The following is a 16,517-nucleotide window of genomic DNA, read 5'->3' on the forward strand; positions in this document are numbered from 1 at the left end:
GCAACTGACATTGTTTCAATTTAACGAATATATGTAGGATGTGGAAAAAGTGAATTTATGCAATGCAAAATATATTTTTTTTATGTTCAATCAAAGTATTTCTACTCCCAGCCCCTGAAGATGATCTGAATAAAGATCGAAACGTTGGCACGATAAAGAAAATGTTTTTCTGAAACCTACATCACACCAGACCGCATCTCACGATTTGTAAATAAATATCGATTAACGGTCACTAATCACCATACAAATATCAAAATATTTTCGAATAATTATTTTTATATTAATATTTCTTAATTGGAGTCTCACTTAACACAGATTCTCCCACAGTTGTTATACCCTTCACGATTTCTTCAATTGACTCAGCTTACTCAGTTTGCCCCGTTGGAAGTAAATCGCCTGAAATGAGAAAACGCGTGTCTGTGATGAACAGTGACAAATTTCCAATTGCCCTGAACCCAAGTCGGGTAGGGGAAGGCGAATATCTAGCCGATTGGATTTTATCTCTGGTTTTGTCATTCAAGGCAGAGCAACCGGGTCGTACGAACCGTCAACGAATCACTGAGTGAGTAGATTTTATTTTGACGACAATCGACATACACATGACAATGTTCCATATCCGACATGGCCTACGTGTTTCCTCGGTAGCTTGGAAGTTTCCGGTATATCCTCGATATTTGTTAGGAAGTCTGTGCAGTATTTAACTGTCTCGATTTTGATTTATTCCACTGATAATCGAGAAGGACTGACCGGCAGGTTCATCACCCAGTAGACCTGAAAAACAAATATCACAATTTTTTCCGATCAAAATTTTAATTTAAAAATTTATAAATTGCGATGGTGAGTGCCAGTTATGACGAAATTAGTCGATTTTATTTTCACTACATACATAACAATGTTCCACTGAGGTAAAATCTGACAGGTCGATTTCTCGGTAGTTCCAGCTTCCGATCTTCTGGTCCGTATATCCTCGCTGTTTTTGGCGTATCAGGTCAATATTTTGTCAGTATGTCTCGACTTTGATTTATTGTGGGAACAAGGATAGGCGGATCGGGATGATTCGGCTCAGCATCACTCAGCTCACTTGAAAAAAGAATCTCTCACATTCCTATCAAAAGTTTTATTTAAAAAAAAATGAATAAATTGTGTTACCCCAATGGTGGCGAAATTAGTCGATTTTATTTTCACTACATACATATAACAATGTTACACTGAGGTCATATCTGACAGCATGTGTTTTTCTTTAGTAATTTGGCGGTTTCTGGTCAATCTGGTCCGTATATCCTTGCTTTTTTTGACCTGTCAGGTCTATACAGTATTTTGTCAGTCGATAGAAGGATACACAGAGCAAACAGTTCGCTTTGTTAAGACTAAATTATATGCAATCGGGTAAGAGTGTGTTTATTTATTTATTTTTAATAGATTCTATCGTAAATTTACAATCTATTTGTTTCCAGACAATTTCGATCTAATTTGCATTAACAAAAAAAAAGTAATACTAGGTGAAAGTCATGCTTAAGAATCCTCATGCTATTCAACCCTCTCGGGAAAGATTTAAGAATACAATAGTTTTCGGACATACATTATTTTCTCATCCCAAAATTTATCTATTCTAATTTAGTTTCAACACATTTTATTCAATAATGTCAATAAAACTCGAATAATCTGGATCTCGGTACGGTCTGGATGAAAAAAACAAGTTCAACTGTTATCAGCCAAGATTTCCTCCTATGTGAAGGTCATCGTCAGGGTGAATCAATCTTAAAGATGTTTACAAATTGACAAAATGAAGTTTTTAACGGATGGTTTCCAATTTCTTTGGGGATAGACTTAGTCCCTATATTACCAAGGACTGTAATATTGGTTGAAAGCTTTGCATATAACATTTTCTTTTATCCAGACCATACGAGATCAGATTATTCGTGAGTAAAACAGTGATCGATATATTTAACAATTTAAACAATAAAACTGGTCAAAAACAATTGATTCACAATTCAAGATCTTTATCGAATAGTTTAGAGAAAAAATTCTGTTTACAAATACGCTTAAATTTAATTAACTTGATAACGTATAATTATTTTTGTTGTTATATTGATATCAAATTTTTCTCCCCTGATCCAATTCTCTGACACATTTACAGGACTGGCAGGATGTTTCCTGTTTTCCGACCCGGTGAATACAATTGTTCCTTTGAAAGAAATGTCACTGGTCGTTTTGTAATTTTGAAAAGAACGGATCGTTTTCATGAATGAGAGGACTTTATACACTTTTGTCCACTGTTTCAATAAAAAGCACAAAGCCTATTGAAACGAGGTGTTCAAATTTTTGTACCTCCTCCTACTATTTATCGGAAATTACTTAGAATAGCCTGAATTTTCTATTTGAATTTACCGCATACTTTACTAGTAATTGTCTCTCTTTTAAATTTATCTAGGCACGATGAAATTTTTTAACTTTTAAATAAATAATTCGTGCAAATATATAAAATATAATTTGACGCTTGGGATCCCCCTGGTCGTGTCAGAGTTCGTAGGAATTTTCAACAAATACAAACTTGCATAACAGACCTGAAAATGATGTCATAACATTAAACATCGTGTTTATGAGATGAAATCATTTAAAAACAACAGAATAATAGTTAAGAGCAAACAAAAGGACAAAAATCATCCGTTATTTTATAATCCTGATTTAGAAAATTGAAGAAATGAGAAAAGGAGTAGCTTCTGTACAAATTTCAATTAATTGAGGTTTTTAGTTGAGATAAAAAAGTCAGTGACACGAGCGGGATTCGAACCCACGTTCGAAATTCAAAATTCAAAAGGTGGGGTTGAGATGGGAAGTTAGTGTCGGAGTGGATCGAAGTCACGATAGCTCAAGTGGTTGAGCTGCGGCGTATCTAGCCGAAGGTCGTGGGTTCGAATCCCGCTCGAGACACTGACTTTTTTAACTCAACTAAAAACCTTAATTAATTGAAAGATATTAATTGGTCAAGCGGACCACGAAAACTAGTGAATTTAATTGTGTACATCGTTGTATAAATTCTTATTCACATCTTACATGTATTTGTATATGTTTATAAATCTCCAGCCCTGAAGATGATCTCAAGAAAGTTCGAAACGCTGGCACGAAAAAGAAAGTGTTTTTCTAAACGTACATCATACCAGAGTAAGGGATGGTTAGGACACCATCTCACGATCTCTAAAAAATGGTAACTGGTTTTAATTTTCGTTCCACAAGTTATCTAGCAATTAATTAAGGTTTTTATTTGAGATCAAAAAGTCAGTGTCACGAGCGGGATTCGAACCCACGATCTTCGGCTGATACGCCGCTGCTCTAATACTTGAGCTATCGTGACCTCGATCCACTCGGACACTAACCTCCCATCTCAAAATTCAAAAGGTGAGGTTGAGATGGGAAGTTAGTGTCCGAGTGGATCGAGGTCACGATAGCTCAAGTGGTAGAGCAGCGGCGTATCTAGCCGAAGATCGTGGGTTCGAATCCCACCCGTGACACTGACTTTTTTACCTCAATTAAAAACCTTAATTAATTGAAATATATTAATTGGTCAAGCGGACCACGAAAAGAGTGAATTTAACAGTTATCTAGTTTGTCAGTAATCGAGTAAAACTGCTTTTTTATTTTTATTTTTTTTACGTGTTCGGAACGAAAAACCTGCCCTCGCTCGGGTGAGCGGCCACTTATCCTTGATTATTCAGGCTGTTAAGGTTAGTGATTAGTACAACAAAATACAATAAAAAAAGCATAAAATAATTATAGCAATATAATACAATAGAACAGTTATGCGATTATTCACTACAACTGAGTAATACAATAAAAAATACAATGCACGATTAAAAAATATTATATCAAAAAATACATATTACACAATATTAACCCCAATAAAACAACATTAGTACTGAAAAGTACTATAACTGTAACTGCAAGGCGGAGAGTACACAACGACCGATTTCCAGCGCCGGCCCTCATCCATCATATTTTAATTACTTGTTTATCGCTAGTTTGATAATTTTCCGATAAATTTGAGCTAAAGGCTTTCGTTTAAGACAGCAAAAACGAAAATCCGTAGCTCGGTCCGGCCTTTAATTTCGACCAGCTTTTCGGGCATTCACAATTTTTTGTAAAGATATGGTACGTATACGTATTGTTTTCTTCTGGTCTCAACATTGACACTATGGCCAACATTGCTCCTGGAAGACGCGGGTTAATAGAATCCATCTGACACTTAATATGACGAATGGAGGAGTGAAGGGGGTCTCGGGGTCGTAGGTTTTCAGGATGGGAATGTGTTCATAAGATTTGGGCAGTAGTGTTATGAATTAATCAAAAAGTTTGGTTTGGAACTTTTGCAAGCTAGAACGGATCAGTCCTTGACAATTGTTTTGACAATTTGTCTGACGACTGTTGTTTGGAAGGGCAGCGGCGTACCTAGCCGAAGATCGTGGGTTCGAATCCCGCTCGTGACACTGACATTTTTATCTCAACTAAAAACCTTAATTAATTGAAAGATATTAATTGGACAAGCGGACCACGAAATTAATGAATTCAATTAGGGTTAGCGTTAAAATCGGGTTAAGTTTATTTTCTTCCATTTCAGCCTCTGTCTGAAGTACCGTTTTGACGTTCTATAATTTTTCTTGGTTCATTTATTAACGTACTAGTGTTCAACGTTTTCAACTTTAAGGTGTTTGTTGTTTGACCTTTGTTTTAAATGATCAATTATGATAGAAATCGACAATACGTTTCAACAAATAAAAGACAAAACCAACATAAAAACATCCGTCGGAGCGAGAAAGCGAACATCGCAGAACACAAAGAAGATGGAAAGTACTACGCACTGATATCCACTTTTTAACGAAAGACTCTCGAGTAAATGGTACCTCGATTCCGCATGTAAAAGACACATCGAATGATTCTTGGATGGAAGACGTGGTCCAAGAAATAAAAAAATAAACGTGGTTGAAGAACGAAGACACCTCATGTCTCAAGGAAGCGGAACAGTCAGAGTTCAAACCAAACTGGACCCGAATACATCGGTGAAACTGAAGCTTGAAGACGATCCTCGTACCGAAGATATGCGACAATTTACTTTCAATACCAAGGCTAGTAAACAAAGGAAATACAGTGATTTTGGATATATCAGGTGCACAAGTGCACTCTGTGTGTGGCCAATTAATATGCAGAGGTGGATAGGAGGACAATTTGTTTTCAATGACAATGACAAAAGACCAAACGAAGAAAAGAAAGAAAAATTGAAACTTCAGATGAAGAAAAAATACGATAAAGGCAGATCCAGAACCCACTAATAGTTATGATACTTGGACTATTCGAGGTAAATAAAGGATTGAGAATAAATGATTCTAATGACCAGAATGAGACATCGATAGAAGGGGAAACAACAAATGAAGAAGAACAAGAACTATGAGAAGAAGAAGGTGGGGAATTTATATCCATCGAATGAACCATATACCAACAACCTCAATCAAGGCCAAAGCGTCCACGGCAAAAAGACTACATGTCTACTGTGAAAGATATGCCTGCTCAAGAGTCGAAGAATTGGGACAATGCAATGTTTTAAGAGATGAAGAACGTGGAGGCAATGAAAGTTTGGCAAGATGTACCGAGACGAGTAGGACAAAAAACAATGGGCATAGAGGTTAAGAAAAATAGAAGGGTAACCAATACAAGCTCGACTTGTTGCTGTTGGTTGCGGTCAGAAGCCAGGAATTACAATCTTTCATACAGCCCAGTGATAAAATATGCGTTCTTAAGAATGCTATTGGCAATGGCAATTAAAAGAAAATGAACGAGACATCATTACGATGTAAAATTACCTGAACTCATCTCGACAATCCGGTTTACTGAATTTGATAAAGTTAAAAACAATAAAGTTTTGAAAGAAGAAAAAGGTCTACCGCAATCAGGGAGATGTTGTTATGCAAAACAGCCAAATTTTGGAACAAAATGGTTTTGAGAAATTGAAATCTGATCATGTATTTTCATCAAAAGGGAAAACATCTTAATTATGGTTTATTTGGATGATTTCATACTGGGAAGCACAGATGTGGAAAATTAATTGAAATTGTGAAAAAGCCTGATAATTCTTTTATAGCAATCACCTGTGATTAAAATATCGTTGGCTTTTTTTGTCCTTACCGTTTTGTATGAGTGTTTTATCTGTGAACAAACAAGTTGCACGCACGTTAGTTCAAATTACTCTTGATAACAAAATTATCTCCTTGATTTCTGACTGTTTGAAAGCTATTTTACAACCTAAGCCAGGCGCTTTACAAGGCAAAGTTTGCCATCTAAGCAAATTTGTCAAATAATTAAAAAAAGAATAAAGAAACCTAGCAAGATTGTAAAAACTGTCATTAGAAATGCATCCAAGGCAAAGATTTTTATTTTAAGTATGAAGATCAAGCTTTTGAATAAAGTCAAAATCATATTTTTTCAGGTTAGAAGTAACAACCACTTTTTCACTCACGTACGCTCTGGATCAAGGTATAATCTTGAAGAAAAAAGCAAATTCAGTTAGTTGTTACTGCCAAGCTTTCAACCTATTTTAAGGTCATCATCAGTGCAAAACAATTTTAGATATGTACAGATTGACATAAGTTTTTTTAAGAAATCTCTTAGGGAAATTTGAGATCGCCTGTAGAAAAAAAAATTCTTCAAGACCATAAATTGATCCAGTGTTCGTGAAAATCATCTTTGCTTAGTAATTTTGTTTCTTTATACAAGAAACTTTTAATAAATCCCATAAACTGATAAAAACGTGGTCTTGTGTTGAACTTAAAAACGTTTACCCAAGATCGATAACGTTAAATTTTATTTTTCATTAAACAACCATTAGAACGGTTATCGTGTCTTTTAGGAAAGACCTTGCATCAGATTTTCCCGATATTAAATTAAATTAAGCAATCCGTGATTCGAGTAACATTGCTTCTTTTATGGGGAAAAAACAATTAAAAAATTTAATTTAACATTTACACTTTATCTGCGAGTTGTGATTACTTTTATGATTATATTTTTTCCTGCGTAAAAGAACAGATATGTTATATAAGGAACTATACCAGATAGATTTCTTTTTCCTTTTTTTAAAGAAACAGAACAAAAAAATAGTCGAGAGGATAAAATTACAGATCATCTAATAATTAAAAGACACAGAATCTCAAATTGAGGAAACCAACAAAAGAAAGAGTAAATTTAGCTGTACACAGTAATGAAGACGAAGAAGGAGAAAACATTTTAAAAAATTCGTATTTGTCACACTGAGGATACAGAAAATTTAATGGACTCTTATTACAAATAAAATTTACTAATATGAATTGAATGAATGAACGAATAACTAACTATTGACTTCATCAGCAATCGGGCTATAAAGGGAAACAATCCCTGAGTTAAAATGGTTAAATTTGTTCCTCAAAAATGAAAAAAAAAGTTCTTAAAAATACACCAGGATAAGGAATCCGCAAAGATTTTCCAAAGGAGGTTTTCAAATAGGGGAAAGAACTTAGCCAACAGAAGTTGACAGAAAGATTTTAAAGGTCCCATAATTGCAAAAAAGATAGAATCATCAGACTCAAATAAAACACCAACCATTGAAATGAATGGTTTAATACGTAAAACAAAACCATGGAAAATAATAAACTGATTGCAGGACGAGAAACACCAACAGCGTAATAGAACAATACAAACAAGAATCAGAGAACAATTTCAACGACCTTAAAGTGTAAAAAAATTGAACACTAGAACATTAAAAACTTAATTCGGAGGTACCAACGAAGGAAAACAGAAAGCACAGAGCAACAAAAACATCGACTTTAAAGTGGGAAACAATGAACCCTAGAACATTAATACTCTAGAGAATCTAGATGAGGAAATAAAATGGAATTATGGATTGTTTAGGAAAATTTCAAATTGGGACATTAGAATTATTATATTTTTTATGGAATAAAAACTGTTGGGATCAAGGGTGACTTGACAAAGATCATGTCGCACAGTTTACATTCGTTTATTAACAGAAGATTAGACAAGATTTACACGTGTTCAACCATAAGACTAAATTCACTAATATTTCGTGGTCCGCTTGACCAATTAATATCTTTCAATTAATTAAGGTTTTTAGTTGAGATAAAAAAGTCAATGGCACGAGCGGGATTCGAACCCAAGACATTCGGCCAGATACGCCGCTGCTCTACCACTTGAACTATCGTGACCTCAATCCCCTCGGACACTAACTTCCCATCTCAACTCCACCTTTTGAATTTTCCCTCCTTTTTGCCATTTTTCATCGAAGTCACGATAGCTCAAGTGGTAGAGAACTCTAATGGATTTAATAAGCAAAATGAAGTACACTTCACTAAAGCTCTCCGTGGCCATTTCATTTGTTGCCGAAAATCAAATAGATTACACGACATTTGAAAAATGGCAAAAAGGAGGGAAAACTTAAAAGGTGGGGTTGAGATAGAAAGTTAGTGTCCGAGTGGATCGAAGTCACAATAGCTCAAATGGTTGAGCTGCGGCGTATCTGGCCGAAGGTCGTGGGTTCGAATCCCGCTCGTGACACTGACTTTTTTATCTCAACTAAAAACCTTAATTAATTGAAAGATATTAATTGGTCAAGCGGACCATGAAACCTAATAGATTGTAATTAATAATTATTGCTTACCGAAGCGCAAGCCTCATAGGTTTTGCCCAATTACTTCCTAAATTCTCCAACAACTCCCCAAAAAGCTATTATTTTCCTCAACTATCTTTATAATTGTATATTCCACACTACCCATTCTCCTTTACTCTGGAAATATACGACACAATCCTGTTCCTGAGACCAGGCAAACCAGTTCAAAAAGTTTCATCGTATCGTCGAATTAAACATATCAAAATTATTTGAAAAAATTCTTCTTAAAAGACTGCTATCAAAATTAAATTCCTCTAACTTCTTTCAAATTATCAGTTTGGCTTTCAGTCTCAGCCATTCCACAGCCCAAGTTTTGCGTTGTAGACCGCATATCTTTCTTCTTTTCGTACAAAGAATATTGTATGGGAACCATTCTTGATGTGGCTCAAGCCGACTGCATTCCAAAGTTTCCAAATACCCTGTACTTAATCCTCCGCTCTTATGTGTCAGAACTGTTCTTTCGGGTCCGACAAGGATCAATTACTCGGACTATGCTCTTTGGCTGCAGGAGTACCGCAGGGCAGAGTGCTTGGTCCAATCGTTTATACCGACTATCCACCACTCGACATGCATCCTTTGCCGATGGCACAGGTTGCTTCGGAAGATCTTTTCGTGCTGGAGATCAATGAATCAATGCGTCCATGTCACATTTACTACGAAGCAAATCTCTTATAATCTACTACGACAATGTTCCTATTCACAAATCTGACTACGTGGGGTTCCTAGTCTCACGCTTGCCATATAGTACAGTCTGCTCTACAAATTTATTGGACAAATCCACGCTATCGTAAAAAAAAAACTCGCAACGCGCCAATACAACAGATTTGGGCATACAGTATAGAACCGCTAACATCCTTCAACGTCTCCAGTTCTTTCGGTTTAAAGATTTTGTAAATGCTCCTTATTGCGTCTCCACAACGATCTTAAAATCTGATTTAACCAAAAATTTCTCAAGTTCCACAACTCTCCCTTCACCGCAAGTCCAGCCCAAATCTTGTCCAACAGACCCCATACCTACAATCCATAAGGCGTCTCAAGAAGAAATGGCCCCGCGTCCTTCTTTCTGAAGAATAGGTAGTGAAGCTCTATTAGAGAAGTAAATGGAAGAGTATATTTATACATATGTCTAAGTATCCTCAAATTACATATTGTACTTAGAAATTTTCAGATTATAATGAAATATGTATAGAAAATCTTTTTTCATTCATCCATTCAATATAAACCAGAATTGAGAATGAGTTTCCTCTATCGGTATATTTGGGTATAATGATGGTAATGATCAATGCGATGAAAAGTGTACAGAAAAATGCAAGCATTAGATTAATTAAGTTAATTAATTAATTAAAAAATAATTAATTTTTTAAATGAGTTTATAGGGGACCTTTTTTTGTTTGACTGACGTTTTCCCAACAAAATAGCACTTTATATATTATTTCTTTGGTGAAAAATTGATTTTGAACAGGAAACAGTTGGACAAAGTTGGTCAGTCAATAAGTCAATAGTGGCTAAAGCCCGCCGCGAATGCAACCTCCCATAGAAGGCGGTCGTTATCAGTGGATCATTAGTGGTCAATTCTTTTCCGTCTCCCTTTGTTGCTGATCTGTTTGTTTACATTTGCTAAGTCTCTGTTTTGAAAATGACTCTCAATGTCGCCAATTATTTCGCTGGGTCTTTATCATCTTCAGTAGGTTTTCACTGAATTTTTTCCTCGATTCTATTACTGACAATTTAAATTCCAGGGCGAAGACGAGAGACCACTGCTGGAAAGTATGTCCCAAGGGGCGAGCACGGCTAATTTGGTGGAAGGAGGCACCAAATACCCCCAGTTTCTAGCTACATTTATAGGTATCTTGGACTTTACTTTAAAATGGATCTTAGCGAATAATCATCGCATATTACAGCCACGATTGGAGGTTTTTCGATGGGAACAATGCTTGCCTGGTCTTCTCCTGTTCAAGAGTGCATCGAAAGTGGAAAGTATGGATTTCCTACTTCAGTGCTTGAGTTCTCCCTTATTGGCGCTTTTCTCAGCATCGGTGCGATGGTGGGTGCTCTGGGCTGCAGTTCTGTGTGTAATTACATTGGAAGGAAGAAAACTATGATTTCGCTGGTGTGCCCTGCTGTTGTCGGTTCCGGGCTGATACTCTGGGCACAAAATGTATGTAATCGCTTTATCAGTTTGAAAGATTGCGTGACCGATTTTGAACTTTTAAGCCGCCGATGATGATGGCCGGACGTGTAATTGTAGGCATACCTGTCGGAGCTTACTCCATGGTGTGCCCTCTCTACACCAATGAAATCAGCCAGATTTCCATCCGAGGCATTTTGGGAATATTCTTTCAGCTCCAAGTCACAATTGGAATTTTATTCGTGTACATTTTAGGTTTGATTGTGAGTATTTTTATTTAAACCATTAGTCTATTAATTTTTTTGCTTAATTAAAATATGTCATTCAGCATGCTGGAAATATAGAAAAATTGAAAAACACTGTTTAGAAGATGTCCATGTAAGTCAAAGATGCCAAAGTCTTTTACGAATTAAACAATTTCCAAGTGGTGTCAGTTGTTCAGATGCTTTAATGTATTCATGTAGAGTATTACAAACCAACTCATTATTCTGCTAATTGTAGGTATGTTATTTTTTATTTTCTTCTAGAAAAACCCATTTCTACTTACATTAATCATCTCAGCATTTCCCATACTGCTGGCAGTTCTCATGTGTTTCATGCCAGAAACTCCTTACTATCTGTTAATGACAGGCAGGGAAAACGCTGCAAGAAACTCATTGCAATGGCTCCGTGGTGCAGACTACAATATCAACAGTGAATTGACTATGATGAAAGAGAATATTGACAAGGTTAGCTATAACATGTCTCCAACGCCAAGGTGGAACAAAATCAAATTTGTTTTTTTAACATCCTAGGCGAAGCAGGAAAGATCGAGTTTTAGAAAAGCATTTATGACACGAGCAGCCAAAAGAGGACTAATTATTGGTATTGGTGTTATGTTTCTGCAGCAGTTCAGCGGTATCAATGCTGTCATATTTTATACCAATAGCATTTTCAAGGTAAGGTTTTTTGAAGGTATTTTTAACGACGTGCAAAGAATTCAATATTCATTCTCATTCCTAAACCTCACAACCTCCTAACTGCATATACTCCAACATACCCATCAGCTATTCTTCCTATGATGTCTATAATTCTCTAAAGACTCCTTTTAAAACATTTAAAACCATCTCAGATTTACATAAAATCATTTCTTCTCACTCATTCAGCTTCTGTCTCCATCATTGCAAGATTCAGCAAGGTTTCCGAGTTGTTGGCACTCTTTCACTCTAGAGAACGATTGGGTGATTTCTTGCATATAGCACAAACTTTCGATAGGGCACCCAGACATCCTTTACAACAGTGGTTCTCAAAGTGGTCCCTCCGGACCCCCAGGGTCCCTGGTATCATTCAGGGGGTTCGTGGAAAATTAAAATTGATTTGGAAATCGTGAGATGTGATCTGGTGTGACATAGGTTTTAGAAAAACTTTTCTTTATCGTTCCAACATTTTGACCTTTAAATTCACTAATTTCGTGGTCCGCTTGACCAATTAATACATTACAATTAATTAAGGTTTTTAGTTGAGATAAAAAAGTCAGTGGCACGATAGCTCAGGTGGTAGAGCAGCGGCGTATCTAGCCGAAGATCGTGGGTTCGAATCCCGCTCGTGCCATTGACTTTTTTATCTCAACTAAATTAATTGTTTTGACCTTTATTGAGATCATCTTCAGGGCCTGGGATTTATAAATATTGTTTAAATTTTACATATAGGATGTGAAAAAGAAATGAATTTATATAGTGCTAAAATTTTTAGATTCAATCAAAGTATTTGTACTTACTCAAAGTGTTTGTTTTCTGTTTAGATGTGTAAACTTGTGTGTTGTGTTGAGAGTGCCAGTGAGATATTGATGTTTTAGGTTTATATATGAACCAAAGATTTGAAGACATTCTGCACTTGGATATTCCCAACTGGGTGTTGAACCCTTTTGCGCATGGACAAACTCAGTTCCCAAACAGATGAATCCATACTAATACAGTAGCAGCTTATTGAAATATCCACAAATTAGGAACTTAAACCAATGTTTGAACAAGGATACCACAAATTCTGGTTACAAAAACAGATCCCAATTTTATATCCTGGGTTATTGTGCAGAAATTGTTGACTGCTTTTCCATCTTCCTATTTGGTATTCAGTGCCGTTATGAATCACAAAAAATGAAATGAAACCAACTAGAAATTAGTGCTTGTGGAAATTTGCGGTTGCTACTCACATACATTGAGCTGGAAATATATACACTCATAATAACTCATCATTAAATTCACTAATTTTGTGGTCCGCTTGACCAATTAATATATTACAATTAATTAAGGTTTTTAAATTCACTAATTTTGTGGTCCGCTTGACCAATTAATATATTACAATTAATTAAGGTTTTTAGTTGAGATAAAAAAGTCATTGGCATGAGCAGGATTCGAACCCACGATCTTCGGCTAGATACGCCGCTGCTCTACCACTTGAGCTAACGTCCCATCTCAACCCCACCTTTTGAATTTTCCCTCCTTTTTTTGTGGGTTCTAATCCCGCTCGTGCCATTGACTTTTTTATCTCAACTAAAAACCTTAATTAATTGTAATATATTAATTGGTCAAGCGGACCACGAAATTAGTGAATTTAATGATTTAAACTGAAGTATACTTCACTAAAGCTCTCCGTGGCTATTTCATTTGTCGTCGAGAATCCAATCCGATTACACGTCATTCGAAAAATGGCAAAAAGGAGGGAAAATTCAAAAGGTGGGGTTGAGATGGGAAGTTAGCTCAAGTGGTAGAACAGCGGCGTATCTAGCCGAAGATCATGGGTTCGAATCCCGCTCGTGCCGTTCAGTTTTTTATCTCAACTAAAAACCTTAATTAATTGTAATAACTCATCATGTTCATCCAAGTCATTAATTTTTATATATTTTATTTTAAACAAAAGTAATTATTGTAATTATATAAATATTATAATAAATATAATTTATATATATTTATAATTTCAATAAATACTTCTTCACCAAAATGTTTTTTTTTTTAATTTGTAATTTTTATACTATGTATTTGTGATGCTTTTTCAATTGGGGGGTCTATGGGCAATTTTTGACTATAAAAAAGGGTCCACGGGTCCAAAAAGTTTGGGAACCACTGCTTTAGAAACTTAACACAGCAACTAACTGCTGCTAAATTCAGAGTGAGGTGCAGCAACAAATAGATATCAGACCAATACAATCGTGTCCCACAAGGGAACATTCTTGGTCCCGTACAATTTATACTGTTAACTTTATACATCTCATTACCAGCTTTGCAGATGGCCGCAATTCCTTCTTTTAGTCTCGCCCTCCACTTTACACCAACACATTCCACTTTCAGATATTTAGGACTATACCTAGAGAACAGACTGACTGGGAATCCTACACATATAACCACTTAATAGAAGACTGGTCAACTATGAAGACTTTTATAATCAAAATCTGTTTTAATTGTCAAAACCCAACTAACACTGCACAAATCATTATTGTGACCACTTTGGATGTATAGAGTGTGGTTTGACAGACCTCCAATATCCAGCATTTCTAATCATTCATCAAAGCTCCTTCACTATCCACAACGACCTCAACAAAACTTTTGTCGATGAACTGATCCGTTCAAGCTGTCAAAAGTACCATAACAAGCTTTCGATTCACTATTGTCGAAGACTTATTTACATTTCTCATCCAGAAAAGACACTATGTCGTCTTAAATGACACTACGCTTGAGACCTCCCCACCTATCAATTTCATTGAATTGATCCTCTGACGCTTCTAAAAGTTCAACATCGAGCTTACAATCCATTTTAACCCTACTGCCGAAGCCCTATATACACTTTCATCCCGAGAAACCACCGTTATTCAAAAATTCTTAAGGCCATAATTACAATATTTTGTATTTAGATTTTTAATACTAATAGTACTTTTATTTTAGCAAATGGTTATTTATTTATTGTGTAATTATTGTTTTTGTTTTAGTCTGCTGGTTCAACATTAGATGATTCGATCTCTTCAATTATTGTGGGATTCATGAGTGTTGTCGCGACAGCAATTGCAACTTTATTTATTGAAAGACTGGGAAGAAAACCTCTTATGTTTATATCATGTCTTGTAATGGCATTGTCATCCGCTGTACTCGGAATCTATTTCTACATTCAGACAGTAAATCACGAGCTGGCTGAAAAGATTTCGTTTATCCCCTTGATCATCGTGTGCGTATTCATAATCGTGTTTTCGCTCGGTCTTGGGCCAATACCGTGGGTGATACTCGCTGAAATCTTCCCTTCAAACATCAAAGGGATAGCATCGTCGATTTCATGTCTGACAAACTGGATGTTCGCGTTTATTGTAATCCTGTCGTTCCAGTCAGTCAAGGTGGCCATTGGTGAAGATTGGACTTTTTGGATTTTTTCCTCCATCATGATCCTCGGCTGCATCTTTGTCATTTTCGTAATTCCAGAAACAAAAGGAAAAAGTATAGATGTGGTTCAGAAGGAACTCGGTGGCGCTGATATTTCTACGAACCACTCACAGAACAACAGAACGGATTCTGGAAGGAGAAAATTCTAAAGTGACAGCAATAAAGTCAAAACTGCTGTGCAAACAATTTTTTTCTCTAAAAAAACTTTCTTATGCTATTTATTTTGAATGAGGAAACTTAGTGCCAAAAATGTGTAATAAGGATGTTTATATGCTCATTGTTATCATATCGTGTAAAGTGTTAACTGGATGTTTTCAATTGTGAAGCTCGGTATAGGTTTTAAGCATTTTTTAATTGTCAATTAAGTAAATAATAATTGTCACAATTAAGATTTTAAATTTAATACTGAATTGACTGCAATTTTTAGCTTATTGATATTTAATTTATAAATATAGTCCAACATTAAAAATTTAAATTAATTTTAAAATATTGACAAAAATAACTGTTTGCAATGAATTTTTTTTTCATTAATTTTGTTATGACTTGCAATGAGACAAAATCTTGTGATATTTTGGTATTTATTTTGTTCATTCATGATTCATAATTGTTATATTTTTTATTTTGGATTAAACTGTATATTTTGTAATATGTGCGTTAAAATATCCAAACGCAACAATTTTAATAATTTTACAATCATTATTGATACAATTTAAATTGTAAATAACTAAATAAATATCGGTTAACATTACAATTGAATAAACTCTTTCCCAGAAAAATTATTTTAGTTTATTTACATGAATGTTATTCTGTCATAAAAACTAGAGATTGTGATATTGTTTTGGTGTATTGTCAAATTGATTGTCATTAATAATTATTATATTTTAAATTATGTAAATCTTTTATAAATTTATTTATTTATTTTTTCCAATTTTAAACAAAAAGGAAGGGATGGATAAAAATTTAATTTGTAAATGAAAAAAATAAAAAATGGTAATGAATTAACTTTATTTCAGAAATGAATATCCGGTTTTTGTTAAATGGATATTTTTATGATTAAAACAATGTGATATTATTTTCTTGTATATATTGTTTATTTATTTATGTTTATTTATATAAATAAATTGGTTTATTTAATTTGAATTATTTTTGTCAAATTTGGTTTTCGATGTTTTTTTTTTCAAGAAAAATGCAAAAAACCCCAAAAAATCTAAAAACATTTTATTGTCTTTTTTGATGGAAAAGGCTCGTAGGAAAAGGGTTTTTTTTAAAGAAAAACGCAAAAAATCGAAAA

At 34.9% G+C, this 16,517-nt stretch overlaps 1 protein-coding gene across 2 annotated transcripts; it reads left to right on the plus strand.

The window, feature by feature from the left end:
- The first annotated feature begins 466 nt into the window (after nucleotides 1–466).
- On the plus strand, nucleotides 467–15,376 carry LOC106662609 (facilitated trehalose transporter Tret1-like). Of its 2 annotated transcripts, none has more exons than XM_014386810.2 (7): nucleotides 467–562; nucleotides 10,438–10,543; nucleotides 10,600–10,856; nucleotides 10,913–11,089; nucleotides 11,354–11,554; nucleotides 11,621–11,764; nucleotides 14,785–15,376. In XM_014386810.2, the coding sequence occupies exons 2-7, from the start codon at nucleotides 10,468–10,470 to the stop codon at nucleotides 15,373–15,375; spliced, it is 1,446 nt and encodes a 481-aa protein (XP_014242296.1). In that variant the 5' UTR covers nucleotides 467–562; nucleotides 10,438–10,467; the 3' UTR covers nucleotide 15,376. The 2 variants fall into 2 exon arrangements, with proteins under 2 accessions (XP_014242296.1, XP_014242295.1); XM_014386809.2 differs by lacking the exon at nucleotides 467–562 and adding an exon at nucleotides 10,222–10,382.
- Nucleotides 15,377–16,517: the final 1,141 nt, after the last annotated feature.

Source organism: Cimex lectularius, unplaced genomic scaffold (genome assembly GCF_000648675.2).
Source record: "Cimex lectularius strain Harlan isolate CLEC.00 unplaced genomic scaffold, Clec_2.1 scaffold43, whole genome shotgun sequence".
Classification (NCBI taxonomy): Eukaryota; Metazoa; Arthropoda; class Insecta; order Hemiptera; family Cimicidae; genus Cimex; species Cimex lectularius.